This window comes from Nicotiana sylvestris, chromosome 7 (assembly GCF_000393655.2).
Source record: "Nicotiana sylvestris chromosome 7, ASM39365v2, whole genome shotgun sequence".
NCBI lineage: Eukaryota > Viridiplantae > Streptophyta > Magnoliopsida > Solanales > Solanaceae > Nicotiana > Nicotiana sylvestris.
The window spans coordinates 120,129,444-120,156,514 of record NC_091063.1 but is presented as its reverse complement, the minus strand read 5'-3'; the positions used below and the strand labels follow the sequence as shown (position 1 = coordinate 120,156,514).

The 27,071-nt window shown below is 37.0% G+C and overlaps 2 protein-coding genes across 2 annotated transcripts; one reads left to right on the top strand and one right to left on the bottom strand.

Moving 5' to 3' along the window:
- Nucleotides 1-1,068: 1,068 nt before the first annotated feature.
- On the top strand, nt 1,069-1,458 carry LOC138873693 (secreted RxLR effector protein 161-like). The gene has a single exon (XM_070152169.1). The coding sequence runs from the start codon at nt 1,069-1,071 to the stop codon at nt 1,456-1,458; it is 390 nt and encodes a 129-aa protein (XP_070008270.1).
- Nucleotides 1,459-19,328: 17,870 nt separating this feature from the next.
- On the bottom strand, nt 19,329-25,216 carry LOC104248926 (protein NRT1/ PTR FAMILY 8.3). Its single transcript, XM_009805283.2, has 5 exons — nt 24,983-25,216; nt 23,467-23,572; nt 23,173-23,390; nt 21,034-21,590; nt 19,329-20,328 (listed from the first exon to the last, which is right to left on the bottom strand). The coding sequence occupies exons 1-5, from the start codon at nt 25,031-25,033 to the stop codon at nt 19,506-19,508; spliced, it is 1,755 nt and encodes a 584-aa protein (XP_009803585.1). The 5' UTR covers nt 25,034-25,216; the 3' UTR covers nt 19,329-19,505.
- Between the last annotated feature and the right edge of the window lie 1,855 nt (nt 25,217-27,071).

Here is a 27,071-nt window from a genome sequence, read left to right as displayed (position 1 = left end):
AGTCACACCATCACACGAAATTCACTAATACAGTGTTTCCAAACCATCACACGTCATCACTGACATTTTCCACCCTCATCTCTCTGATAGCCACCCGTATCACTTCGTATAGTAGCCACCCGTATCACTTCTCTATGACAATATCATGAAGAAACTAACTCACAAATATCTTACACAAATGAACTACAAGAAATGCCATTAAGAAAATCTCAAAGAGTTAGAAAATTGGCTATTTCGGATGATTATGTGGTTTATTTGCAAGAGTCAGATTTTGACATTGGTCTTAATAAGGATCCGATTTCATTTTCACAAGACATAGAAAGTAATGATTTTGACAAATGGATTTATGCCATGAAGGAAGAGCTAAAATCCATGGAATACAATAAAGTCTAGAATCTAGTTGAATTGCCGAAAAGTTCTAAAAGAATCGGGTGTAGATGGGTCTTTAAGACCAAACAAGATCCAAATGGCAATATTGAACGATACAAAGTCAGACTTGTTGCCAAGGGTTATACTCAGAAAGGAGGCATAGATTATAAAGAGACTTTTTCACCGGTCTCAAAAAAAATTCATTAAGAATTATTATGGCTTTGGTGGCTCATTATGATTTAGAGTTACACCATTTGAAAACTGCCTTTCTTAATAGAGACCTCGAGGAGGAAGTATATATGGACCAACTAGAGGGTTTCGAAACTAAAGGAAAGGTCAAATGATGTATAAACTGAAGAAGTCAATATATAGACTAAAACAAGCCTCACGAAATGGTATATAAAGTTTAATGATACCGTAAAATCTTTTGAATTTGTGGAAAATACCATTGATCGGTGTATATACCAAAAGATCAGTGGGAGCAAGTTTATATTTTTAGTCTTATATGTTGATGATATCCTACTTGTTGTTAATGATTTAGGCATATTGCGTGAGACTAAAGATTTTCTCTCTAAGAATTTTGTAATGAAAGATATAGTTGAGGCATCTAATGTGAAAGGAATAGAAATATTTCGTGATAGATCATAAGGATTATTGGGATTGTCTCACTATATCGAAAGAATTCTAGAGAGATTTAACATGAACAACTATTTAGCAGGAATTATTCCAATTCAAAAAGGGGACAAATTTAGTCTCATGGAATGCCTTAAGAATGATGTAGAACGAAAGAAAATTGAATCAATTCCTTACTCTTCTATTGTTGGTAATCTAATGTTTTCTCAGACTTGCACAAGACCGGATATTAGTTTTGCAGTCGGAATGCTGAGAAGATATCAGAGTAACCCAAGAATTGATCACTGGAAAGATGCAAAGAAAGTCTTGAGGTACCTGAAAGGAATAAAGGATTGCATGTTCATGTATAAGAGATCCAAGCATTTGGAAGTTGTTGGATACTCGGATTCAGATTTCGTTGGATGTATTGACACTAGAAAGTCCACGTTTGGTTATTTGTTCCAATTAGCTGAATGAGCAATATCGTGGAAGAGTGCCAAACAGTCTGTCATTGCTACATCCATGATGGAAGCAGAAAATTTATGGCATGTTTTGAAGCCACCATTCATGCATTATGGTTGCGAAACTTTATTTCAGGACCTGGGGTTGTCGACACCATTACCAAGCCGTGGAAAATTTACTGTTATAATTCGGCAATAGTATTCTTCTCCAAGAACGATAAGTACTCCAAAGGTGCCAAACATATGGAATTAAAGTACTTTACCATCAAAGAGGAAGTTCAGAAATAAAAAGTGTCACTTGAGCATATTAGAACTGATCTCATAATTGCAGATCCGTTAACGAAAGGTTTACAACCAAATATATTTAAAGAACATGTACATAGAATGGGTCTTGGATGTATTTATAATGTTTTGACACTCTGAACTCATTTATGTGTTTCTGATATACATTAATAGTTTTATGTTTCTCATAATGGTGTACACATTATTGTTTTGAGATATTACAGGATAAGTCTCAATGAGACATTATTGTGGACCATAATATTTTATAGCTTATGCACCTGGTACGATGAGTTGCTAATGTTGTAGTATGTGGAAGGGAGTATGTAGACAAAATATGTATAACCGCCATAACTCACATTTAGTAGTTTAACATATTATGGTATTTATGATGGACATTATAGAAGAGATTTATTTATGCACAATTAATATTTATATAATTAAATATTAATGTTATGTGATTATTGGGTCAAGTGGGAGAATTTTAGATTTTTTTCTATTATGTGTATGACCCAATATATTAAAGCTCATAATTAATATTTAATGAAAGACAAATCTCATCCGTCCGATCGGTTATTTGATGGGCATACCAGATTAAGTCAGAGTCTCTATAAATTGGTCGTCTCCCCACCCATTAGGGTTATTGTATTTTTTATTTCTCTCTTCTATCACTAAAGTCGGCGGTAATGAAAGCTAGGGTAAGGGGAGAGAAACCAATTTCAATTAACGCTTCCGCTTCGTGATAATGGCTTACGATTCATGTATGTTTTTTGTAACAATTTTATGTAAGATTATCATGTTCAAGATCTTGGTATGAATTAAATTATTTATGTTTACATGAAAATGTATGCTCTGATACCACATGTAATTATCCTTGTTGTTTGAACAGTTCTTGTTGATTCTTCATTGTTTTACTTGTAATTATCCTTATTTGTCTTCCTATTGTTTCATCCTGTGTTTACTCCTAGTTGCCTTTACTGCATAAATTCCTTGTTAGTCTACATTATTGAAATGTTTACTTGTCATTTACTTCTTCGTTCCCCATATTTAGATTATGATATACTCTGTTCAGCTTCTTTTTTCCTAGTAAATATCTTGACCTGGCCTCATCACTACTCTGCGAGGTTAGGATTGATACTTATTGGGTACCGTTGTAGTGTACTCACACTACGCTTCTGTATATTTCATGTAGATCCAGTACGTCTTCCCGTATTGAAAACTAGTGATTGATTGATTAGCTACTTTTGGAGACTTCAGGTACACCTGCTTGACGTTCGAAGGCTTCGAAGTCACCTTCTACTTTTAGATATTCCCCTGTTTAACCTTGTTCCAAAATAGTATTGTATTTCGAGACTATTGTATATTGTTGTAGAGCTTATAACTCCATTCCACCTAGTTTTGGGGAGTTGTTGTCAGTTGTACTGTTGAGTTTTATTATGATAGTTTAAATGGTTTAATTTGAAGTTTTATTATTATTTATGATGTTTCCCATTGCATGTTAGGCTTACCTAGTCTTAAAGTCTAGATGCCATCACGACATCCTAAGGTGGGAGATTGGGGTCGTGACAAGTTAGTATCAGAGCTCTAGGTTCATAGGTGTTATGAGTCATAAGCAAGTTTCATAGAGTCTTGCGAATGGATATAGAGACATATGTACTTATCTTCTAGAGGCTATGGAACTGTTAGGAAATTCCACTTTTTTTATTCCTTATGGTGCAAATTGGTTGCCTTGGAAATCTGAATCTTTGTCTTTCTATTATTTCACAAATGGTGAGGACATGCACTGCTGGATCCGACGATCAAACACCCACGCCCATTCTAGAGCCGCGAGAGGTTGGGGTCAGGGAAAATGCCAAGGAGGGGCACGTGGTGCAGCTAGATCACCTGCCCAAGCAGTGATTGGGGAGCCATCAGTAGCTCCAGCTGTGGGAGAGGCACCGGAGGTGCCTGTTGTCACCCCTGCACTTCAGGAGACTCTATCACAATTTATGAGCATGTTCGGTGCTCTAGCTTAGGCGGGATTGATCCCCCTCGCACCAGCTACATCTTAGGCAAGGGGAGGATCCCAGACTCTCGCAGCCCGTACTCCAGAGTAGTGGGTCCAGGTTGATCAAGTCCTGGGAGTTATGACAGTGTAGCCGGTTGTTCCGGTTAAACCAAAGGTTAGGGCAATGTCATCCGAGGATGAGCAGCTGAAACTTAAGAGGTTCAATATGTATCATCCTCCTACTTACATTGGCCTAGCTACTGAGGATGCGCAGGGTTTTCTAGAGAAATTCCGCTGTATTCTCTACACCATGGGTATTGTGGAGACGAGCGGAGTTGCTTTCACTAAATTCCAGTTGTTAAGAGAAGCGTATCAGTGGTGGCAGGCTTACGAGGAGGATAGCCCAGCTGATGCAGCTTCACACACTTGAGCTCAGTTTTCAGAGATATTCTTGTGAGAGTTTATTCCCTAGACCTTCGGGATGCGTGGCGCACGGAGTTTGAGTAGTTGTGCCTTGGTACCATGTAAGTGTCAAAGTATGCTATCAGATTTAGTTAGTTATCTCGAGATGTACCTGCCTTATAGTCAGAGAGCAATTCTGTAGATTCATCGAGGGGATCAACTATGGTATTAGATTCAGCATGACTCGAGAGTTAGAGACGGATACTCCGTATCAACAGTTGGTAGAGATCGAACGGATGTTGGAGGTTATGCGAGGCCGTGAGAGAGAGAGAGGAAAGGGACGCCAAGAGGCCTCGAGATTCTAGAGGATATAGTGGTGCCCGTGGCCCAGCTGAAGTCCATCATGGCAGGGGCTTTGTGATCCATCCAGTTCATTCAGCACTTCTAGCTTCTAGTGGTACTCCGACTATTACGAGGTCTCAGGTTGCCCATTTTGCTTAGCCATTATCCAGTGCACCTCTTGCATGGGGTGCCTTTAGCGGTCAGTCTAGCCAACCAGACCTGAGTCAGCTTCAACAGCCACACCCACCGAAAGCTTATTTTGAGTGTGGCAACACTAGACATATGGTGAGGGACTTCCCCAGACTTAGGAAGGGTGCACCTCCACAAACTACTCAGGCTTCTCGAATTACACCTAGTCCACAGACTTCACAAGTCATGGTTGCTACTCCAGTTACCGCTGTCACACCTACTTTTTACCTATACCCCGGAAGAGGGTATATAAGAGAGTTTTTCCCAATTTAAGTGACAATCGAAACGGGATTATTTATTAAAATTCAAAGTCACCACTTGGGAGATTTATGGTGTCCCAAGTCACCAGTTTAAAATCCCGAGTCGAGGAAAAGATTGACTCTATATTACAGTCCGCGAACCAGAAGTTCGGGTAAGGAATTCTGTTAACCCGGGAGAAGGTGTTAGGCATTCCCGGGTTCCGTGGTTCTAGCACGATCGCTCAACTGTTATTATTGGCCTAATTATCTGATTTTAAAACAATTTTTAACCTATGTGCCTTTTACTTTGAGCCGCTTTTAATTCATTTTTAGGAAGATTTCAACGTCATACAAAACAAGTCTTTGGACCATACCACATGAAATGCACCCGCGGTCCGTGACACATTTTATTTAACGTTGTTGGGATTTGGATTTGGGTCACATGAAATGCACACCCGAGTTTAAGAAATTAATTATTAAATAACGCGCCTAAAGTAACTACACTTTTCCAACTTTACGAGGGCCATGAAAATTCAACTAAATAGCACGCCTCGAATTCTAAGGATAAAAAATATTAATTAAGTGAGGGCCATGTATTTTGAGATTTATTTGGCACAGCACACCTCGATTCCTTTCAATTCCAAGCTAACACAACTAAATGGGTTCATGCCGATATGATCAATCCAATATCCTTTTTAATATGAACCGACACTCAAATCCAAAGCCCAAATTTACAACTTGTCAGGTCATTCTTTTAAAACCAAGAAATACTAAACAAATAAAATAACCACATTTGGTTTATACAAGAACGAGCAACATCTTTAGCAATGGGCTTTGTTCAGTTTTTATTGCACCCACTATTGACAAAAAAAGAATCAAATAACCCAAGCACTGACACTGTTGTAGGCTAAACCTATTTAATTCATTATTCTAGAATAGAACCATTTAATCATAACTTAAGCCAAACAAAAATAAACATGAAGAACATCAAACACATTAATGCACTGATTTAAAGTTTACCACAGAACAAATGGAATCAACATTTGAATAGATCCAAAACTTGTAGTCCTGATTCAATACCTTAGAGTAGAGGAATCGGATTTCCTTGAAAGCCTTTAAAATGTATATGGACTTCCGAGCAGAAACTAAACAGAGTTGACGAATTCGAAGCGGGACCGCGGACGGATTGATTTTGCCGAACCGAACTCGGACTCACCTCAGCAACACCTCAGTCATACTCCATATTGAAAAATCAAACTTCAAACCGTAAAGAAGAAAAGGAAATCTCATTTGTTACTGAAACAATTCCATTCCCCTCTCTTCTTCTCGTGACCTTTTCTACTCTTGTGTAAGAATCCTAAATTGTTGAGTTTATTTTCCAAATCCAAAGGCTAGCTGCGGTTTTTTTTTTTTTTGTTCTTTCAAGGTCTTAGGTCTTTAGGGTGTTGGGAGTAATTTTGGAGTTTTTTTTTCAAAGTGATGGAAACGGCTGATGGAGGGTCGGCGTTATGGTGGTGCGGCTAGGTTAGAAGATGTAGAACAGGGGCTTGTTTTGGTTGAAGAGGCAGAACGCTAGGGAGGGTTTTTTGGGTATTGACGACGGGTTTGTTTGGAGTTCAGCCTGAAGAGATGGGGAAGGGTCGTTTGGTCAGAAATGGCTGGAAGTTCAGGGGTAACGGGATAGGGTCGAAGAAGAAGAAGATTCAGGGGGGTCCATTTTTGTGAAAAGCTGCGCTGCTCCCTTCTTTGCAGAAAGTCCTTGCGTTCTTTTTTCTGTGTAGTCTAGGTTATTTTTTGTGTAATTTTCCAATTAGTCCCTAGGTCTTTTTGTGTTAAGTCCTTAGGGTATTTTTTATTTATTTTTGTTCCAAAGAAGAGTCTAGAAGGGTCCCTAGGCTTAATGGACTAATCCGAATTGGGCCAAGAATTGAGCTCTAAAACTCTTAAAATTGTGATCCATCACCTTAATTGACTTATTTTAAAATAAGATAAAATACATACTACACAATGCAAAAGCTAACATGAAACTATTATATATTTTTTTGTATTTTCAAAATTATATAAAGATAAAAATAAGGTACTATTTTTTGTATATTTTTTAAAAATTTATGAAAGATACATACTAAAATATTTTTTTTTGTAATTTTCATTTTTCTTGTAATAAAATAAGGTAAAAGAGTAAAAATGAGTTGAAATAGCTATATTAGGCCTAAATTAAATATTTACGTGCTAAAATAAGAAAAATATTGGGGAGGGTCAAAAATTACATGTCTACAGCTGCCCCTCTTTGACTGGAAAGACGAAGTATTTTCAGACAAAGAATGACTAGAAAGATTTTTGACCCGACCCTTATTTGGAGAGACTAAAACTAAGAAAGAGGGGAATGTGATCGAGCCCTGGTATCTGAGTTGCCTACATATCCTTGGCTATAAAGGAATCAGGCCACGTGTAGTTCGGAGGTGAGTGAGATGATGGAGTATGCCGGCGTGGAGAGCCGGTCGAGGTGCCGTTCCGCCGAGGTTCCTGTCCGCGGTCTTGATGTTACATCCAAAATCAAAACATAAAAAAGACTAGCTAAGCCTATCAACTACGAGTTACAAGATTCCTATCTATAAGTCTTCTGAAGCTTGATCTCGAGTCTTGAGTGGTTCTTCATGCAGACTTTAGATTTGAACCTTGACGCTTGCTAGTTGCAGGTACTAGTTCGTTCTTCTTCAGCTTTTCAGACCAAAACGGGACATGTAGAGCTTGTGACCTCAACCTATCTTGAGCATCTTACATCTTTCATTAACTTCTGCATTTGGATTCACTTCTTGTCTTTCTTTTTGTTTTTTTCTTTTTATTCTGGATTGTGACTAACTTATGTTGATCATCTTGGACTGCAGACTCACATTCTTGATGCGAGCTTCTTTTGTTGCTGACCTGAATTGCATTCTGAATTGAATTCTCTTATTTTCCAGGTGGGCGCCTGATTGCTGAACTTGAACCGTCTTCTCTTGTTACTTGACACTGTTTTCCCTTGCACCTTGAATCATTTTCCTTTGAAACTTGAACTGTCTTCCTTCGAAACTGCTTTCCCATGAAACTCGAGTTATCGTCCTTCGAAACTGCTTTCCCTTGAAACTTGAGTAGTCTTCCATTGTTCTCTAGGTGGGCGCCTGATTACAACAAAACAGACAAAACAAAAGAATTTTTTTTTCTGCCCCAGTTTGCACTAGGAAGATTTATGAGTTGTTAGAGAAATTGTAAACCACTTGTACTATTGATGAGATGATGAGAGTAAACTAAAGAATAGACTAGGAAAACTATAAACTAAGCTTGACTAAAGTAAAGACTGACCCTATTCTCTAGGCGGGCCAGCTGATTTCAAGAAAACTAGACATTGATAACTAAAAATTGACCCTCTTCTTTCAAATTCAGACTTCCTTTTTTTTTAAAAATTATTATCCCAGGAGAAAATTCATCGGACTAGGTTTTCTATCTTAGGAGAAAGATTCATCAGACTAAGATTTTGATCCTAGGACAAAGTTCATCAGACTAGGTCTCTTTTCTACTTCTTTTTTGGTATCTTAGGAGAAAGATTCATCAGACTAAGATTTTGATCCTAGGAGAAAATTCATCAGACTATGTCTCTTTTTTGGTATCTTAGGAGAAAGATTCATCAGACTAAAATTTTGATCCTAGGAGAAAGTTTATCAGACATAGGTCTTTTTTTTTTTTTTTGGTATCTTAGGAGAATGATTCATCAGACTAAGATATCTATCCTAAGAGAAAGTTCATCAGACTAGGTCTTCTATCTTAGGAGAAAAATTCATCAGACTAAGATTTTGATCCTAGGAGAAAGTTCATCAGACTAGGTCCTCTATCTTAGGAGAAAAATTCATCAGACTAAGATCGTGATCCTAGGAGAAAGTTCATCAGACTAGTTTTTCTATCTTAGGAGAAAAATTCATCAGACTAAGATTTTGATCCTAGGAGAAAGTTCATCAAACTAGGTCCTCTATCTTAGGAGAAAAATTCATCAGACTAAGATCGTGATCCTAGGAGAAAGTTCATCAGACTAGGTTTTCTATCTTAGGAGAAAAATTCATCAGACTAAGATTTCGATCCTAGGAGAAAGTTCATCAGACTAGGTTTCCTTTTTTGTTATCTTAGGAGAAAGATTCATAAGACTAAGATTTATATCCTAGGAGAAAATTCATCAGACTAGGTTTTCTATCTTAGGAGAAAGATTCATCAGGCTAAGATTTATATTGGGAGGAAAATCCATCATACTAGGACTTTTTATCCTAGGAGGAAAAATGTGAAGATCAATGGCAAGATTTTATGCACAATAGCAAGACAAATAAATGTAAAGATTTGAGAAACTTCCCTTTGTCGACTCCTCGTCTTTTCTTTTTCTTCTCTTTTTTTGTTTTTTTTTCTTTTTTCATTTTTTTCCTCTTTTTGAATCACTTTCCTTGCACCGCTTTGTTCCTGTTTCATACAAAGAAAAAATTGTCAGTTTTGAAAATGGTAGTCGGTTTGTGGCCTTGAGTCTTGGGCAGCTTGGCTTCTGCTCAATCAGCTTGAGTCAGTCTCAAAAGACTTTTGTTCTGCACCAACTCTGATTGTTTCACACCAGTACCATTTGTATTTGCAGCTCAAACAGCCTTATCCCAATTGAAGATCTTTGCTTAGGTGACCTTTTCCGATATCGTGAATGACTTCCTACTTTTGAGCAATTTGTCTGTCAGAGAGAATCACTAGTTATCTTTGTTTGTGCCGAGTAGGCTGACAAGAGTCTTTAGGGGGAGCCTTTGCATGAATCCTCAAAGCATGTTGACAGTAACAACTGAGTGTGCTGGCCAAATTCACTTTGTGCAACTGAAAAGCTAGTAGCAGTTTTGAAATCTTTTCTTGCTTATTTTGACAAGGACTGACCCAGAGTGAAGGACACAATGGTGCAAAGAAACAAGTATTAACAAGAAATGCCCATGTCGGAAGGACAAAAGGAAGGATTATTTTCTTTTTTCAATAACTAGCCTTAATGATCATGACATGCATTTTGGACTTAACAGTCGATCTATCAAACTGGCCAAATCTTCCCTTTTACCATTCATATGATCTTTGAAGTTGGGCCTATCCGTGTCAATCCTTTGCATCAGCGTCACGACTCACTTTCTACTAATGGTGCCCCGAGGAATTTTCACCAACAAGCCTCTCTCATTTATTCATCTTTACTTACCGTCGTCTTACTGTGCCCGTGAGGGTTTTCACTAATAAGACTCTCTCATTTTTCTTTTCTTTTTCTTTCTGTTACTTTCTTGTGTGGGCAACTTGACAGTGTTTTATGTCGTGTGACAACTGTTGCTCATTGCATGCGTCTCTTGGCATTCTTGAAGGCATATTGGGAGGCCTTTATTTGGAAGGTTTTTGGATAGGGTTGGAAAGAAAGGTCGGCATGAAGACTCAAAATAAACTCAAAATGAGGGGTTGTAGACTTACAACTCTTGGAATCGACTCTTTCAAAAATGAAATAAAATCTTTGCCCCAATTTCAGATGTTGGGGATTTTTGAATTTTTCTATTTTTTCTATTTTTTTCTTTTTCTTCTAAATTCTTATTTGGTTGGACCGAACCGTGAGGCTGCCTATGTATCCTTTTTAAAAGAATCAGGTCTAACGTAGTTCAAACATATGACCTAACTAATTTTTTTCATTTTTCTTTCTGTTGCTTTTTCTTTTTTTTTTCTTTTCAAAACAAGTTGTCCCAGCTTCTATTTTTTGGAGGCATGGACCTTTGCCAGTTCTTTTCTTCTTCTTCATCTTTTTTTCACTTGAACTTCCTAAGAATTGTCCCAGTTTGTACTCTTGGGACATAGACTCTCTCTCTTTCTCTCTTTTTTTTCTTTTTATCTTTTTTTTTGTATATGTTTTTTGACTCTTGACTCTAAACTTGATTCCAAAAAAGGGTAGTCAAAGAAAATAACACAGGTTCAAAACGGGTAGCGAAGTATATAAAGTGTTTGGATAGAAGAAAGAGGGCCTCCCAGCCTCGAGAATGCCAAACATAGTATTTTTCGCGATCAAAGCATTGACGAACATGATTGTCCTCTTGGTGTGTCGTGGTCACAAGACACTTTCCATCCCTTAATATCAAAATTTCTATCAATCTTCAATTGATTAAACATCCTCAAGCCCGATCTTCACAATGATGTGAAGGTGAATTTACTCGACCTTAATTCTAAAGTATTTCAACTCTTTATTCATCCTCAAAAATGTTTTTTTTTTCTTTTTTTTTTGTTATCCAATTCCAGATTAAATCAGTTTTTAAAATCTGGCCAAAATTTTCGCATGCATGTCATGTCATTAGAACTAGCGAGAAAAGAACTAGAAATAGAATGACACAAAAGGACAAACTGTATTTTATTGAATAAGGATGGAAGGGTTTGACAACTAAACAAGCAACCTAAAATCCGAGTACAACCCTAAAATAACCCGGCTAATGAAAATAGCAACAGAACAGATAGACAAGACTCACACAAACAGAATGTAGGGGATAGAGGGGTTTGACTCAATAAAAAAAATAAAATCTGGATCACAACCCTGAAATAACCCAAATAATAGAAAAACATCAAAACAAACTACCAAGATTCCTTCCTAGTGAGGAGGGAATGATTTTTTAATTGCTAGACTTGATATTTAGCCACAAATTTTCTCATCAGAATCAGCAGAGCCTTCTCCAATTTCAAAATCATTAACTTCAGTTAGCAAATTCCCGAGAGGATTCTCATACTCCCTGTCACCACGCATCATCCCCACAAAGTGTGCATCATCATGTGCAGGTAAAGGATTCTGCGCGATATTCTGGGGTCACTGTCTTGGATCACAATAAGGTTTTCCTGGATCATCCTTTCTATTTCTCTTTTCAAATCCCGACAGCTTTCAACATTGTGCCCCCTGGGCATTGGAATGGTATTCACACCTTTTAGAAGGGTCAAAGCTTCTCGCACGTGGGTCCACATGATTTGGAGGAATAGGTGCAATCATGTCATAATGCTTTAACTTCTCAAATAAGCTTGCATAGGACTCTCCTATTGGTGTAAAATTATCTTTCAACCTTTGTTCCTTTTTATACCTCTGTCTTGGATGTGGGTTATAGGGCACCTGAAAATCTTGTGGAGGCTGTTGGAGATTTCGTGATGCTCGTGCTCGCCTTCTGGGGTGTTTTGGTGTTTGGACATCATATTTTTCAAATTTGGGAGTCTTGAAACCAAGCGTCAAGTGGACATCGGGGAACATACATAGATCTTTGAAGGCAACACTCTTTTGACCTGCCAATCCTTGCTTGTTTTTCAACAGTTGTTCTAAGATTTTCACTCTTTGGGTCATTTCTTCCTGTACCATCTTTCGGATTAGGCATTCCCGGTTTTCGTGGTTCTAGAACGGTCGCTCAACTGTTATTATTGGCCTAATTATCTGATTTTAAAACAATTTTAAACCTATGTGTCTTTTACTTTGAGCCGCTTTTAATTCATATTTTAGGAAGATTTCAACAACATACAAAACACGTCTTTGGACCACACCACATGAAATGCACTCGCGGTCCGCGACACATTTTATTTAACGTTGTTGGGATTTGAATTTAGGTCACATGAAATGCACACCCGAGTTTAAGAAAATTAATTATTAAATAACGCGCCTAAAGTAACTACGCATTTTCCAACTTTGCGAGGGCCATGGAAATTCAACTAAATGGCACGCCTCGAATTCTAAAGATAAAAAATATTAATTAAGCGAGGTCCATGCATTTTGAGATTTTATTTGGCACAACACACCTCGATTCCTTTCAATTCCAAGCTAACACAACTAAATGGGTTCATGCCGGTATGATCAATCCGATATCCTTTTTAATATGAACCGACACTCAAATCCAAAGCCCAAATTTACAACTTGCCAGGTCATTCTTTTAAAACCAAGCAATACTAAACAAATAAAATAACCACATTTGGTTTATACAAGAATGAGCAACATCTTTAGCAATGGGCTTCTCTCAGTTTTCATTGCACCCACTATTGACAAAAAAAGAATCAAATAACCCAAGCACTGACACTGTTGTAGGCTAAACCCATTTAATTCATTATTCTAGAATAGAACCATTTAATCATAACTTAAGCCAAACAAACATAAACATGAAGAACATCAAACACATTAATGCACTGATTTAAAGTTTACCACAGAACAAATGGAATCAACATTTGAATAGATCCAAAACTTGTAGTCCTGATTCAATACCTTAGAGTAGAGGAATCGGATTTCCTTGAAAGCCTTTAAAATGTATATGGACTTCCGAGCAGAAACTAAACAGAGTTGACGAATTCGAAGCGGGACCGCGGACGGATTGATTTTGCCGAACTGAACTCGGACTCACCTCAACAACACCTCAGTCATACTCCATATTGAAAAATCAAACTTCAAATCGTAAAGAAGAAACAGAAATCTCGTTTGTTACTGAAACAATTCCATTCCCCTATGTTCTTCTCGTGACCTCCTCTACTCTTGTGTAAGAATCCAAAATTGTTGAGTTTATTTTCCAAATCCAAAGGCTAGCTGCCGTTTGTTTTTTCTATTTTTTGTTCTTTCAAGGTCTTAGGTCTTTAGGGTGTTGGGAGTAATTTTTGGAGTTTTTTCTCAAAGTGATGGAAACGGCTGATGGAGGGTCGGCATTATGGTGGTGCGGCTAGGTTAGAAGATGAAGAACGGGGGCTTGTTTTAGTTGAAGAGGCAGAATGCTAGGGAGGGGTTTTTGGGTGTTAATGGCGGGTCTGTTTGGAGTTCAGCCTGAAGAGATGGGGAAGGGTCGTTTGGTCAGAAATGGCTGGAAGTTCAAGGGTAACTGGATGGGGTCGAAGAAGAAGAAGATTCACGGGGAGCCCGTTTTTGTAAAAAGCTGCGCTGCTCCCTTCTTTGCAGAATGTCCCTGCGTTCTTTTTTCTGTGTAGTCTAGGTCTAGGTTTAGGTTATTTTTTGTGTATTTTGCCAATTAGTCCCTAGGTCTTTTTGTGTTAAGTCCTTAGGGTCTTTTTTATTTGTTTTTGTTCCAAAGAAGAGTCTAGAAGGGTCCCTAGGCTTAATGGACTAATCTGAATTGGGCCCTAAAACTCTTAAAATTGTGATCCATCACTTTAATTGACTCATTTTAAAATAAGATAAAATACTACACAATGCAAAAGCTAACATTAAACTATTATATATTTTTTTGTATTTTCAAAATTATATAAAGATAAAAATAAGGTACTATTTTTTGTATATTTTTTTAAAATTTATGAAAGATACATACTAAATTTTTTTTTCTTGTAACAAGATAAAGTAAAAGAGTAAAAATGAGTTGAAATAGCTATATTAGGCCTAAATTAAATATTTACATGCTAAAATATGAAAAATCTTGGGGAGGGTCAAAAATCACATGTCTACAGCCACTTCACCTACATACCCAGCTAGGGGTGGAGGTTAAGAAGGTAGAGGTCGCCCTAGAGGGGGAGGCCAGGCCAGATTCTATGGTTTTGTGGGTTGGACAAAGGCGGTTGCATTGGATGCTGTCATCAAAGGTATGGTTCCGGTTTGTCATAGGGATGCCTCAGTTTATTTGATTTGGGATCCACTTATTCATATATGTCATCTTACTTTACTCCGTATTTGGATATATCTCGTGATTCTTTGAGTTTTCTTGTATATGTGTCTATGCCTGTGGGAGATTCTATTATTGTGGACCGCGTGTATCGATCGTGTTTAGTTGTTATTAGTGGTTTTGATACCAGAGTTGATCTGTTGTTACTCAATCTGGTAGACTTTGATGTGATCTTGGGCATGGACTAGTTGTCACCCTATATGCTATTCTGGATTGTCACGCCAAGATTGTGACACTGGCTATGCCAGGTTTGCCGTGATTGGATTGGAGAGGTATATTAGATTATATTCCTAGTAGGGTTGCGTACTTCCTTAAGGCACAATGGATGGTTGAGAAAGGGTATAAAGCATATTTAGCCTTTGTGAGGGATGTGAGTGCTGATACTCCTACCGTTGAGTCAATTTTGGTAGTGAGAGATTTCCGTGATAGAGACCTGTCGGGCATGTCGCTTGATAGGGATATCTATTTTTGTATTGACTTGTTCCTAGGCACTCAGCCCATTTCTATTCCACCATATCGTATGGCACCAACGGAGTTGAAAGAGTTAAAAAGAACAGCTGCAAGAGTTGCTTGATAAAGGTTTTATCCGGCCTAGTGTGTCATCTTTGGGTGTTTCGATTATGTTTGTGAATAAGGATGATAGTTCTATGCGGATGTGTATTGGTTATAGGTAGTTAAACAAGGTTACAGTGAATAACAGGTATCCATTACCGCACATTGATGACTTATTTGACCACCTTCAGTGTGCCAGAATGTTCTCGAAGATTGATTTGCGGCCAGGGTATCATCAGCTGAAGATTCAGCATCTGGATATTTCGAAGACTGCTTCCAAGACTCGGTATGAACACTACGAGTTCCTTGTAATGTCATCTTAGGTTGACCAACACCCCAACATCATTTATGCACCTGATGAACAGTTCTAGCCATATATTAATTCATCCATCATTCTATTTATTGGTGACATTTTGGTGTATTCCCGTAGCCGGGAGGATCATGAGCAACATTTGAGGATCGTGCTCCAGACCTTGAGAGAGAAGAAATTGTATGCAAAATTCTCAAAGTGTGAATTCTTGCTTGATTCAGTGGCATTTTGGGTCATGTGGTGTCCAGTGAGGGGATCAAGGTAGATCCAAAGAAGTTGAGGCAATTCAGAGTTGGCCTAGACCATCTTCAGCTATTAAGATTCGGAGTTTCCTTGGCTTGGCAGGATTTATCGTCGTTTCGTAGAGGGTTTCTTATCCATTGCTGCATCTTTGACTAGATTGACCTAGAAGGGTGCTCCTTTCAGATGGTCTGAAGAGTGTGAGGTGAGATTTCAAAATTTCAAGACTGCTTTGACTATAGCCCCAGTGTTGGTGTTGCCTACGTGCTCGGGGTCTTATACTATGTACTGTGATGCGTCACATATTGGGCTTGACGCGGTGTTGATGCAAGATGGTCGGGTGATTGCCTGCGCATCTCGACAACTAAAGGTTCATGAAAAGAATTATTTAGTCTATGGCTTGGAATTGGCAGCTGTTGTTCACGCATTGATGATTTGGACTGCATTATTTGTACGGTATCCTATGTGAGGTATTTACCGACCTCCGGAGTCTCTAACATCTATTCAAGCAGAAAGATCTTAACTTGTGGCTTTAGCCAGGCACCCTGAGAGTGCTGAGAGTATGATTCAGGAACATTATGCCAGTCACCGCAAGAGTGCTAAGATTATGATGGAGAGGTACTTGTGTCAGGCACTATGAATGTGCTGGGATTGTGTATACTTGTTGATTTAAATGTAAAATTGCTGATTTGGCATGTATATTTGACATGTAGGCATAGAGTTTTATTTTTTCTCATGCTAATTGGTAATTGGTATCTCTATTTGAGGTTTAGAGCTTGAAACTATAGTATACCTCGATAGATTTCTGTCTAAGTTATTTTTGTGAAAACGTTGATGCCTTGACTGATATTCCTGAAAAGTATATCTAAATTCCAGTCTATTGTGATTTGTTGGCAGGCCTGATAAATGATATCCTACTTTATTTCATACTATATTCATACTTCATATGCTTATTGAGTTGTTAGTAGGTGTCGAAGTTGAACCCTCTCCACTACTTCTTTGAGGCTAGACTTGATACTTACTACGTACCGCAGTTTGTGCTCATACTATACTTCTATATATTTTGTGCAGGTTTTGAGACTAGTATTTGTGGTATCCTTGAACTGAGTAGGAGTGTTATTGGGGGCTTCGTGATGAACTGCTTGGCATGACCAATTCGCAGCACATGGAGTCCTCTTTCCCTAATTGATATCTATGCATTTCTTTTCAGGACAGATGTGTTTATTAAGTTGATTCTAGTTGCTCTTATTAGATTCTCGTGATATAGTGATACCGGGTTTTGAGCGTTGTAGACGGTTGTAGTCGTGTTTGGACCTTATCATTGACTATGTAATTATAATGTTGAATTGAGATTTATTCCACATTGTTATTTACATCATGAAATAGTTAGATAGTTTAATAATTGGATTCTTTCACTACAAAAAAATAAATAGAATTAGATACGAATGTCGTCGATAATCTGTCGCTAAAACACTTGTAGCTAGCAGCATTTCTTGATAATTTGTTGCTATTTCGTCGCTAAATGAGATTAGCGGCAGATTTTTCTGTTTAGCTACAGAATTTGTCCGTCGCTAAAACTTAATTTTTTTGTAGTATTTTATTGCTATAGAGTATTGGCTTGCTTAGCGAGCGGGTTAGGCGTCATCATAGGCTTTGATGGGGCTTTGGGTCGTGACATTGAGATCGTCTTAAATTGGACATAATGTTTGATTTTATCATGCTATCATAATATATGTATACAAAATATATTGGGGTTTATGAAAAGAGTCCTTTTATTTACGGCCCTATCTATTCTGATAAGTAAGCGTTCTTAGTTCAATTCGATAGAACATAAGTCTCCAAAATCCGATGTTGTAGGTTTAAATCATACACAATGTGATTTTTCTTCTTAGATCGAATTAGAATAAAATAGATTCATTCAATAACTTTTACAACAATTAAAAGTTGACCTCCGGTGCCTGTGAATGAAAGAAAGGAGGAGATCAATCAAAAAGAGATGTTAATTAATCAAAGGACCAGCTAATCACCAAGCCTATATTGTAAATATGCAGTTACAAATAATCTAGCCAAAGTAATAGAAATTCGACCTAACACGATTCCAAATAGAAAAAAATCAGTCATTTTTATCGGTACCTAAATATTAATCCAAATTGATATCAATCTCAATGAGAATGAACAAGAATTGATAACTGATAAAGTAAGTAATATAAAATACATGTAATCCCGCAGAACAATTTTTTTTTATGAATTGTTCATTTTAAATACAACAAAAACAACAACCTAGTATAATCCCACTAGTGGGGTTTGGGGAGGGTAGTGTGTACGCAGAACTTACCCCTACCCTGGGGTAGAGAGGCTGTTTCCAAATAGACCCTCGACATCCTTCCCTCTAAGAACTCCCCACCTTGCTCTTGGGGTGACTCAAACTCACAACCTCTTGGTTGGAAATGGAGGTTGAAATTGTTCATTTTAAATATTCAGTTTAAATAAGTCGTATCTTACTCAAACTAATAAATAGAGGTAAGGTTACAGTTAAAGTCGCTAATAGAAAATCTAAATAACTAGTTATAGTAAGTATGAAAGGGCTGAATTAAATGAAATATATTTTCGTGTACATAAGTTTAAACATCACTTACCTAAGTTTCAGATGTTGCAAAAAAAATAAAATAATAATAATAGGAGGATTGGCAAAATCTCAATTTGAATTAAAAAAAAAGTCTAATGAAAAGTTTTTGATTCATCCATTATTATTGGCAGATCACACTAACAAAGATAAAGTGACAAGCACATAAAAGAAATTGATTCATCATCTGTAATATTCATCCATCCCGTAATTCCAATCAACTGATTCATTGAGTAACTCTTGAGCAAACTATTAAACTAATAAAAGTTATATTGTGTAACTTCGTGCAAAAATGAAATTTGAATTTTTATAGTATCAAAATATAAATGATTATTTATAGCATACTTAGACTTGCTTATCAAACTAAAATAAAGGTTGAATGGGGCATTATTTGATAGCTTCAGTCTTTTTTTCTGAGTATACATGATGTCGTTCTCGTATATATATTTCTTGTCCTCTAGGTAGTTAGTTTCCCTTCTTTCTTTTTTTTTTTTTTTTGACAAGGTTAGGTTTCGTTCTTTTTTTCTCCCTTTGTTTTTGTAATTTATGCGAACAAAGTGGTTCTTTTAGCTAAGCTTGCCTTGGTTTTGGTTTTAACAGATGAATTTACCCCTCCTCCTTGTTCATTTTTTAATTATTATTATTATTATTTAAATAATCTCAGTATCTTAAGTTGCTCCTCTCTTTCATCTAGCCAGAGTTGTTTGTGGGCTCGATGAAGGATTATATGAACTGAGCCACCCATGTAAAACATCGTCTTCCTTTTGCTCCTTCTTAAGAGTGTCCTTGGGGTCACTTTTTCAGCATCATAGCATTCCCATATGTTAATTCCTTTATTGTTAGTGTTGGTTTTTAGTATGCTAATTTCAACTTGCGTCAAACTTGAATGTGATTTGGTATATCGAGTGGCCAAGGTGAATAAGTCTTATATAGGAATCACCCGAAAAGTCATAATCAAGAGAACGCAAGCATGAGTCGGAAGGAAAATTAAAAACTACCATAATTTGAATAGTGGAAGCGTTGAGGGATGCAACTTCGAAAGAACAATAAGATGGTAGTTCAACTCCGACCATTCATATATACATTAAAGATTTTGAAAGTTTAACGTACAGAATTTCTAACTTGTTTAGCTTGTGACTTGCACAGAGATGTTTTCTTTCACATAAGAGTCAATCATCACGTCAAGTTTTCTTTATACAGAATGAAATTTTGGTGGTAAAACCAACTTGGACTTAGGATGCCCTCTTGGATTTATACACTTTGGCACAGAAAACATAGACTACTAAGTTGCAGAAGCTAAGTGCAGCCAAGAGCCAGAAGAAATAATCGAGATGCCCACTGTTCAAGTTGTTTGGAATCCATCCAGGTTTGCCACCTTGAGTTGTTATGGATGTTACTAGAGTCAGTATGAAAGAGCTCAGGTAATTCCCCAAAGAAGTAGTCATCAGCGACAACGCACTACACAAGCTACGCATGGCATCGGGTGATTGATCATAAAAGAACTCAAGCTGCCCAATGAATGTAAATATCTCAGCTGCTCCCAATATAAAATATTGAGGAATCTGCCAAAAGATACTGAGAGGTACTGCAACAGCTTCATCCACTAAATCAAGGTCTCTTGCAAGTTGTAGACGCTTGATCTCAACAATAGCAGCAGCTGACATGCACAACATTGAAAGGAAAAGGCCAATTCCCATTCGCTGTAATTCGGAAAATCCCCTCTCCTTTCCAGTAAACCTCCTTGCAATTGGAACAATGACCCTATCATAGACTGGGACCCACACAATAACACTGATGGTATCGAAAGTTGAAAGAGAGGCCGCAGGAATTTTGAACGAACCAATGGCAGTGTCCATCACCGACCCTTGCTCCACAAACATAGTAGACATTTGTGCATAAACAGCAGAAAAGACTATTCCAGTTGCCCATATTGGGAACATGCGGATCAAAATTTTCAGTTCCTCAACCTGCGTGACAGTACAAAGCCTCCAAGTATTTGAATAGTCCCCAGTTTTCAATTCGACGTCTGAAACTACAGCAGCTTTGTCAAGGCACCTGAAGAAGATAATGTTAGAAGATCAAAAAGCACACTAACTCTAACCCTTGCAGGAAAATTTAGCTTCTCAATAGCTCCAAGTAGTTAGAATTGATCAGCCTTATTCAAGCACATCAATTAAAGATCTTGCTTATCGGATAACTTTCTTGGTGAAGGAGGGAAAGTTTGACAAGCTAAGAAAGTCATGTTGAAAGCAGGCCTCAGAAAACGCTCAGATCTTCAAAAAAAAATCCAACTATCCAAACACAGTTTCCTTTTACACAAACTTTTTTTTTTTCAGAAGAAAAGTTTCATAAATTTTTTGCAAAGGTTGTCCAAGCGGCTAAGAAGTTTGGCCATGTAGCATAAACTGATTTTGTTCACTTTATATGAAGCTATCATTAAGCTTTGAATCACTACATGTTGGAGAGAAAAAGACAAATCCGTGTGCTTAGATAATATGTACAAGAGAACCAAAAGATAGCCATAAACCATCAAGAATTGGAAATAAAGAACAACAGAGGAGAGGAATGAAAGATTACACATTCCAAAAAGCAAGGCTGCACAAATATGCTAAGTGAAATTTGAGATTCTTTCGAAACTATACACCAAGTAATCACTATCTAGTGAAGTAAACATACTGAAGTGAAGATTGAAAAGAACACAGAGGAGAAGAGAGTGGAATATAAAAACATTCTCTTTGGCAATAAGAAAAATATTAGTACCTCAGTTCATCAGTGTGCAACAGTTTTCGGCTTCCTTCAATTGCAGAGCTCTTGTCTGGAGTTTCATAAAGTAGTGTACTATCCTCAGGGACAGACAAGTTCCATTTGTGGAATGCTGCAACCAAAACCTGGCACATTCTAGTGAGAGGACTTCCTCCTGGCTTCTGAAATCTGTAGAGTGGTGTACCGAAAAAGAAACTTGCAATGGCAATGCCCATGAAAAGTGCAGGGATGCCAAACCCAAGGCCCCATCCGGCATTTTCTTGAATCCACACAATCAAACTGCTTGATATCAAAGCTCCAATGTTGATAGAAAAATAGAACCAATTGAAGAAGGAACCCTTTTTAACCCTCTCTTTTGGATCTGTGTCATCAAATTGATCAGCACCAAATGACGAGACACATGGCTTAATTCCACCAGTTCCAAGAGCAATCAGATAGAGGCCCAAAAAGAGTATGACATATTGGGCTGGAGTTGCTGCTGGGCACACAGAATCCATACATTCAGGGGGCTTAAAGGCAGGAACTGAAGCTGATAGTGTCAACGTGCACATACCCTATACAGCCAATCAACACCAAAAAAAACATGAAGTAGAAAGAGTAAGTCTAGCATGCAGATGCAAGAGAAAGAATGGCTGCAAGAACAAGATATGCATCATAATTCATGTTGCACTAGAGGCTAGAGCAAAGGTAAAAACTCAGTTGCAAAAGGGAGATAAGGCAGTAGACAATCAGGTTCCCGTTCACAAGACAAGACACGTATTTACTGTCTCACTTGGACTAGCTGTATTAGTTGTAAAGATGAGACCTCTAAATATAACAGTTCTAAAGAGGCAAGGCACTGAGCAGATATACAGCTATTACTTTCTTCCCTGTTTCCCAACTTTAGTTCGCTTAAAACTTTGTAAATATCACACTTCACAAAGTTGTGATAAGTGCCATATCACAATGTTGATAGCTAAGTTAAAACAGTATTAGAGGGTAAAGCAGATCTATTTGGACCAGTCATAACAGGAAAATTATCACTTAAGCAGTTTGCTGAGAAAGTTTCTCGACCTTCCTCAAAGTTGCCATAACAATATGCAAACCTAGAACCAACGTCACATCATTTGGTACCACAATTGCACCCACCAATTATAAAGAAATGAAAAAAGTTAAATATGAATAACTTGACTCCGTAATTTCCACTATATTCCTCTTATTCTTTTCTCCGTAATTTATTGTGTTACAGATAGGAATGAAAAATATTTCAAGATATCTAAAATTCCCGAGGAATGTCATTCCATTGTCTATCCTAATGCTCCAGATAGGAATGACAAACTAACTGATACACAACAGGTAATCAAAGGTGAATATAGTTTGATAGTCATCTAAATGTCTAAATAAGATTAACCGCAAGGTTGAATGGCCGGCCTGCACCAGTACGTCTTCTGTTTCACCAAATTGTAGAAGAATATGATTCACCAAGATCGAGGAAAAGGTGAAGGCCCACAACACCATTAGCCAGACCTTACGTTGAGCTTCCTAATTAATATAAAGAGGGAAAAAAGGTCAAATTTTCCCCTGTACCATCCAAAATTGAGTAACTTTGCACTCTGTTAGAGTTCTGGTATAATATTACTCCTGCCATTAGGAAAAAATCTCATTTCTGACCTTGACAGTTACAAAGCTCCAACCTGAGTATAATTTTAATCCATTGTCAAAGGTTCAGGATTAAATTTTAGACCTTTTTCCTTGAAGAATTTGGATACGTCGAGTCCACCCTTTTAACCTTAGAGCTCTGTTAATGGCAAGAATACGACACGACTTGCTAATGGCAACGGTATGAGTGAACCAAAAATTTAACCCCGGAGGGGGGGGGGTATAGCAATTAGTATAGGAACAAATTCAGATCTTTTCCCTAACCAATACAGTTTCAACTATTTCTAGGAAAACATCAAAATTAAGTTTTGGCATTTCCCATGGAATGAGAACTAAACAAGAATCACTAGATTGAAGTTAGTTATGTCATAGGAACTCTCTGGTAGGAAAGGGAAAATGACAAAATATGAATATGCAAGTCACAAGAAGATAATTTTAAAACCATCTTACACACACCATAATTTTGTATTTTCTGTAAAATGAAAGTGAGATATTTACTATGAAGTAGATGGTAGAGAAGGTAGCAATTGTCCAATATCTTCCCCAGTATGCATCTGCTAGCACAGCTCCAATTAGGGGAGTTAGGTAACAAGTGCCTGCCCAAGTGGTGACATTTCTAGCAGCTGAGACATTTCCCTCGTGAAACTTTGTTGTAAGATAGGTAACAAGATTAGTAGCAATGCCATAGTATGCCAAACGTTCACAGCACTCATTACCTGACACCAAGGTCGGCAAGCAAATCACTCACACTATAAAACAGAGCGAGAAAAGCGAAATCTGAGTCTGACATACCAAGAATAAAGGGGCAAGCTCTCCAGTTCCCAGTCTCACTCTTCAAAACAGGATTACCCTTGATATCAACAGAACCATCTCCAGTGTAGAGTCCACTATTCTCATCCTGAAAATAGGAAATTATCAAGAAAAGAAACTTGAAGAGACTCACATTCACATCTGCTTATCATCTTCTATATTAAATAAGAATGATAGACTCCATGCTTTGACATCTGGAAGAGCCAGAGTACTTATACATGCCCAGCTCAATTTTGTAAAACAAAGATCTATATAATAAAAAAAAATATACAGCAGCTAAGTTTGAAGACCAATGAAACTAAAGGGGCCTCGCCAAATAGTTTCGCTACTTTTTTTTTTAAATTAAGAACTTATTTCACCTCGTTCCTTCTCCAGTCAATTCTTTATTTCATATTTTGTGGAATCACAAATCTTCACAGATAACCACTGAGCAAAGACGGAGAAAAGATGTGACAGATTATCTTCATGACAAAAGGATTATAGAGACTGGGGTTTGAATAGTGTAGAGTCTAACAAAATTTAGGAACATCATTTATGCTTTTCCTTGAAAAAAGTTAGATGAAAGGGCTGTTGAGAATATATCAATTTCATGCTTAAATCTTTTTCCAGTATGGACTTTTTATCAACAATGAGTCCTATTCTACATTTTCTTTCTTGAGAATGATGCTTTGTACTGTTTGAAGTAAGAGACTTACTCGGTAATGATCAATTACAATACAAGTATAATAAAATATCATCTCTGTTCATGGGCGGAATCACCTTGATTGTAGCGGTGTCATCACCGAAAAATTTAGTAAATATATGTATGTAAATAGTATATAAATACAAAATATTGTTAAAAACGCGTAAAATGATCCTGTTTGTCACAACTTGCACTTTAGCTCTCTTGGTGGGTTGCCTCCGTTTTCTTGAAGAGGTCATGTGTTCGAATCTCCTAGCAGACATGTTCTTCTTATGATTTTTGAGCCCCATTTTCTTGGATTTTTGTACGGCTATTTGGTGCTTAAATTGTGTTTTATTAATATATTAAATGTCGACACCGCTTTCAAAAAGTTCTGCGTACGCCCTTGTCTGTGTTGGTTCATATTGCTCCTACACTTAATTTCAACTGCCTAGATTAGGAATCCATTTATTAGGACTTCCACTTGTTTCCAATTTAAGGTAATGAGCTCTCTTTCTAGTTTAATTTTCTACTCAATCCACCTTTTCACTTTTCCAATAGTAGGATCTAGAACTAGGAAACTAGCAAAAACATGGCAGAGTCATAATTTGCGATTAAGCCAAAACGAAAATTCCTTAAAGTTTGACCAAAGAGGAAACAAAATGAAAAGAAGATCAGCCAAACACAAATTTTGCCTTCATAAAGAAAACACTATTAATAAAGAAAAAGCATCGAAACTCCCCCGAATGGATTTCCCAAGTAATATACTATTCAATATAAAGTGTGCAAAAATTGAAAAAAAAATTGATATAGAAGTAAATAAGGAGAAATTAGAACCTCTAGAATCTCATCTTCAAGAAGAGGTGTTGCTTCTGTTTGAGTACCCATGCACACACCTTCAAGTTGATGGATCTCACACTTATTATCTATGACTAAAAATTGAGATTTTTCCTCTGAAAGATCCCAACACAACACAAGAAAACAGACGGGTAATCCGGTAGAAGTGGAAATAGATATTCCAATAATGGGTCCAATTGGGTAATGCCGTAATGGGGAAATTATTGGGAGACGTCTCCTCTAAATTAAGATTTTGGTCAATAATGCGACTTTGTAGTTTACAATCTCACTCCAAGTTTTTCCTATTTACATAGCACACCCTCTCTTTTGTCTTTTTCTCCTATTAATCTATTTTTTTTTCTTTTAACTTTTCAATTTCTTTTGTTGGTCATTAGTAGTTTCCTCGAGGTAACATGACTTCGTTAGAATACCAAATATTATACTCCCTCTATTCCAGTTTATGTGAACCTATTTTATTTTTGGTCCGTTCCAAAAAAAATTCCTTTTTTTAAAATTTGGAAAAAAATTTAGCTTAAACTTACAATTCTACCCTTAAAGAGAAGATTTTATAACAACACAAATACTCTGAGCCCCTTTTTGACTTGTTTAAGACCACAAATTCCAAAAATCTTTAATTTTTCTTAAACTCCGTATCCAGTCAAACAAGTTCACATAAATTAAAATGGAGGGAGTATCTAACATCTAACAAGGGAGAATAAGCACATAGCATGTCACATCACATGCCTACTTGGGATTCGAAGGGCAATTTGGTCATTTTAGGATAAATGGAGTAATATGATCGGCTGAACTTTGTACAAACTGTATAAATTTGTTCACTTCCTTGACTAAATAGCCCGGAAGAGACGTATTTAGATTTTGAAAACGTATGGGTCCATCGAATACAATTGTCTCCATCATAGAGTGTAACGCCACAACTAGTTGTTTTGAGTTCCAGCATTCTGTTTTGCAATTCGAGATATTGAATAGGTTCATTTGATAGTTTTATGACTTGTTTGCATGGTTGGGTTGACTTCCAAAAGGTTCGGGAGTATTTTGGAAGATTAATTCTCATTTTGGAAGCTTTAAGTTGTAAGAATTTACCAAAGTTTGACTTTTGAGTAAACGGACTTGAAATCGCTTTTTGATGAATCTAATAGGTTCGTATGATAGTTTTAGACTTGTACGTATGTTTGAATTGGATTTTGGATGTTTCTAGAAGGATTCGACACCATTTGTCAAAAAATGGCAATTTGAAAAATATAAGTTTGACCAAGAATTGACTTTGATGTGCTCTTAGACTTTAGATAGCTCTATATAGTTGAAGTAAACTTGTGTGCAAAGTTTAAAAGTAATCTGAAGTATCTAATGTGATTTGGACACTTTTTGAAAGAACGAAAATTTAACAACTTAAAAAAAATTATTCAAATTGAACCTCAATTCTTTGTTGTGATATTTTCGTGGGTGTTTTTTTGCCTTTGGACAAGTCTAAATAGGGTATTTACACTTTATAGGAATTATTGGATGGAGTTCCTAGGAGCTCGGGTGAGTTTCGGCGCATTTGGAGCATGTTTTGAAAGACTTGAAATACTGAAATAGTAATTTTCTACATCAAACAAGATTTCGCTAGAAATCTGTTCAGAATCTATGAGGAATTTGATGAATATGCCTTGATCAAAGTTGTAGATCTTTGAATTTAATTTTCAGAAATTTGAACTATTTGTTATTTTGATACATTTACATAAAGGTATAACTATTTTAGCGGAGGAGGTGTAATGCTATTATTTCTGAAAAATTTCTGCACTTGTATATTTAGCCCCATTTAGAACTTGGACTTTATTTTTATCATTTTGGGAGCTAGACAACTTGGTTTGAGGTGATTTTGAGGTTGATTTTCATCTACTTTATTGGGGTAAGGAAACATAACTCGAATTTATGATTATCACAAGAATCTACCACTAGATTAACATCAAAACTTGAATTTGAGCAAGAGAAAGTTGGATTTTCAACCAATACTTAAGAGAGTGAATTTTATGGTTTGGAATCTAATTTGAAAATTAAATGACATATTTGGACTCTAGAGATAATGAAT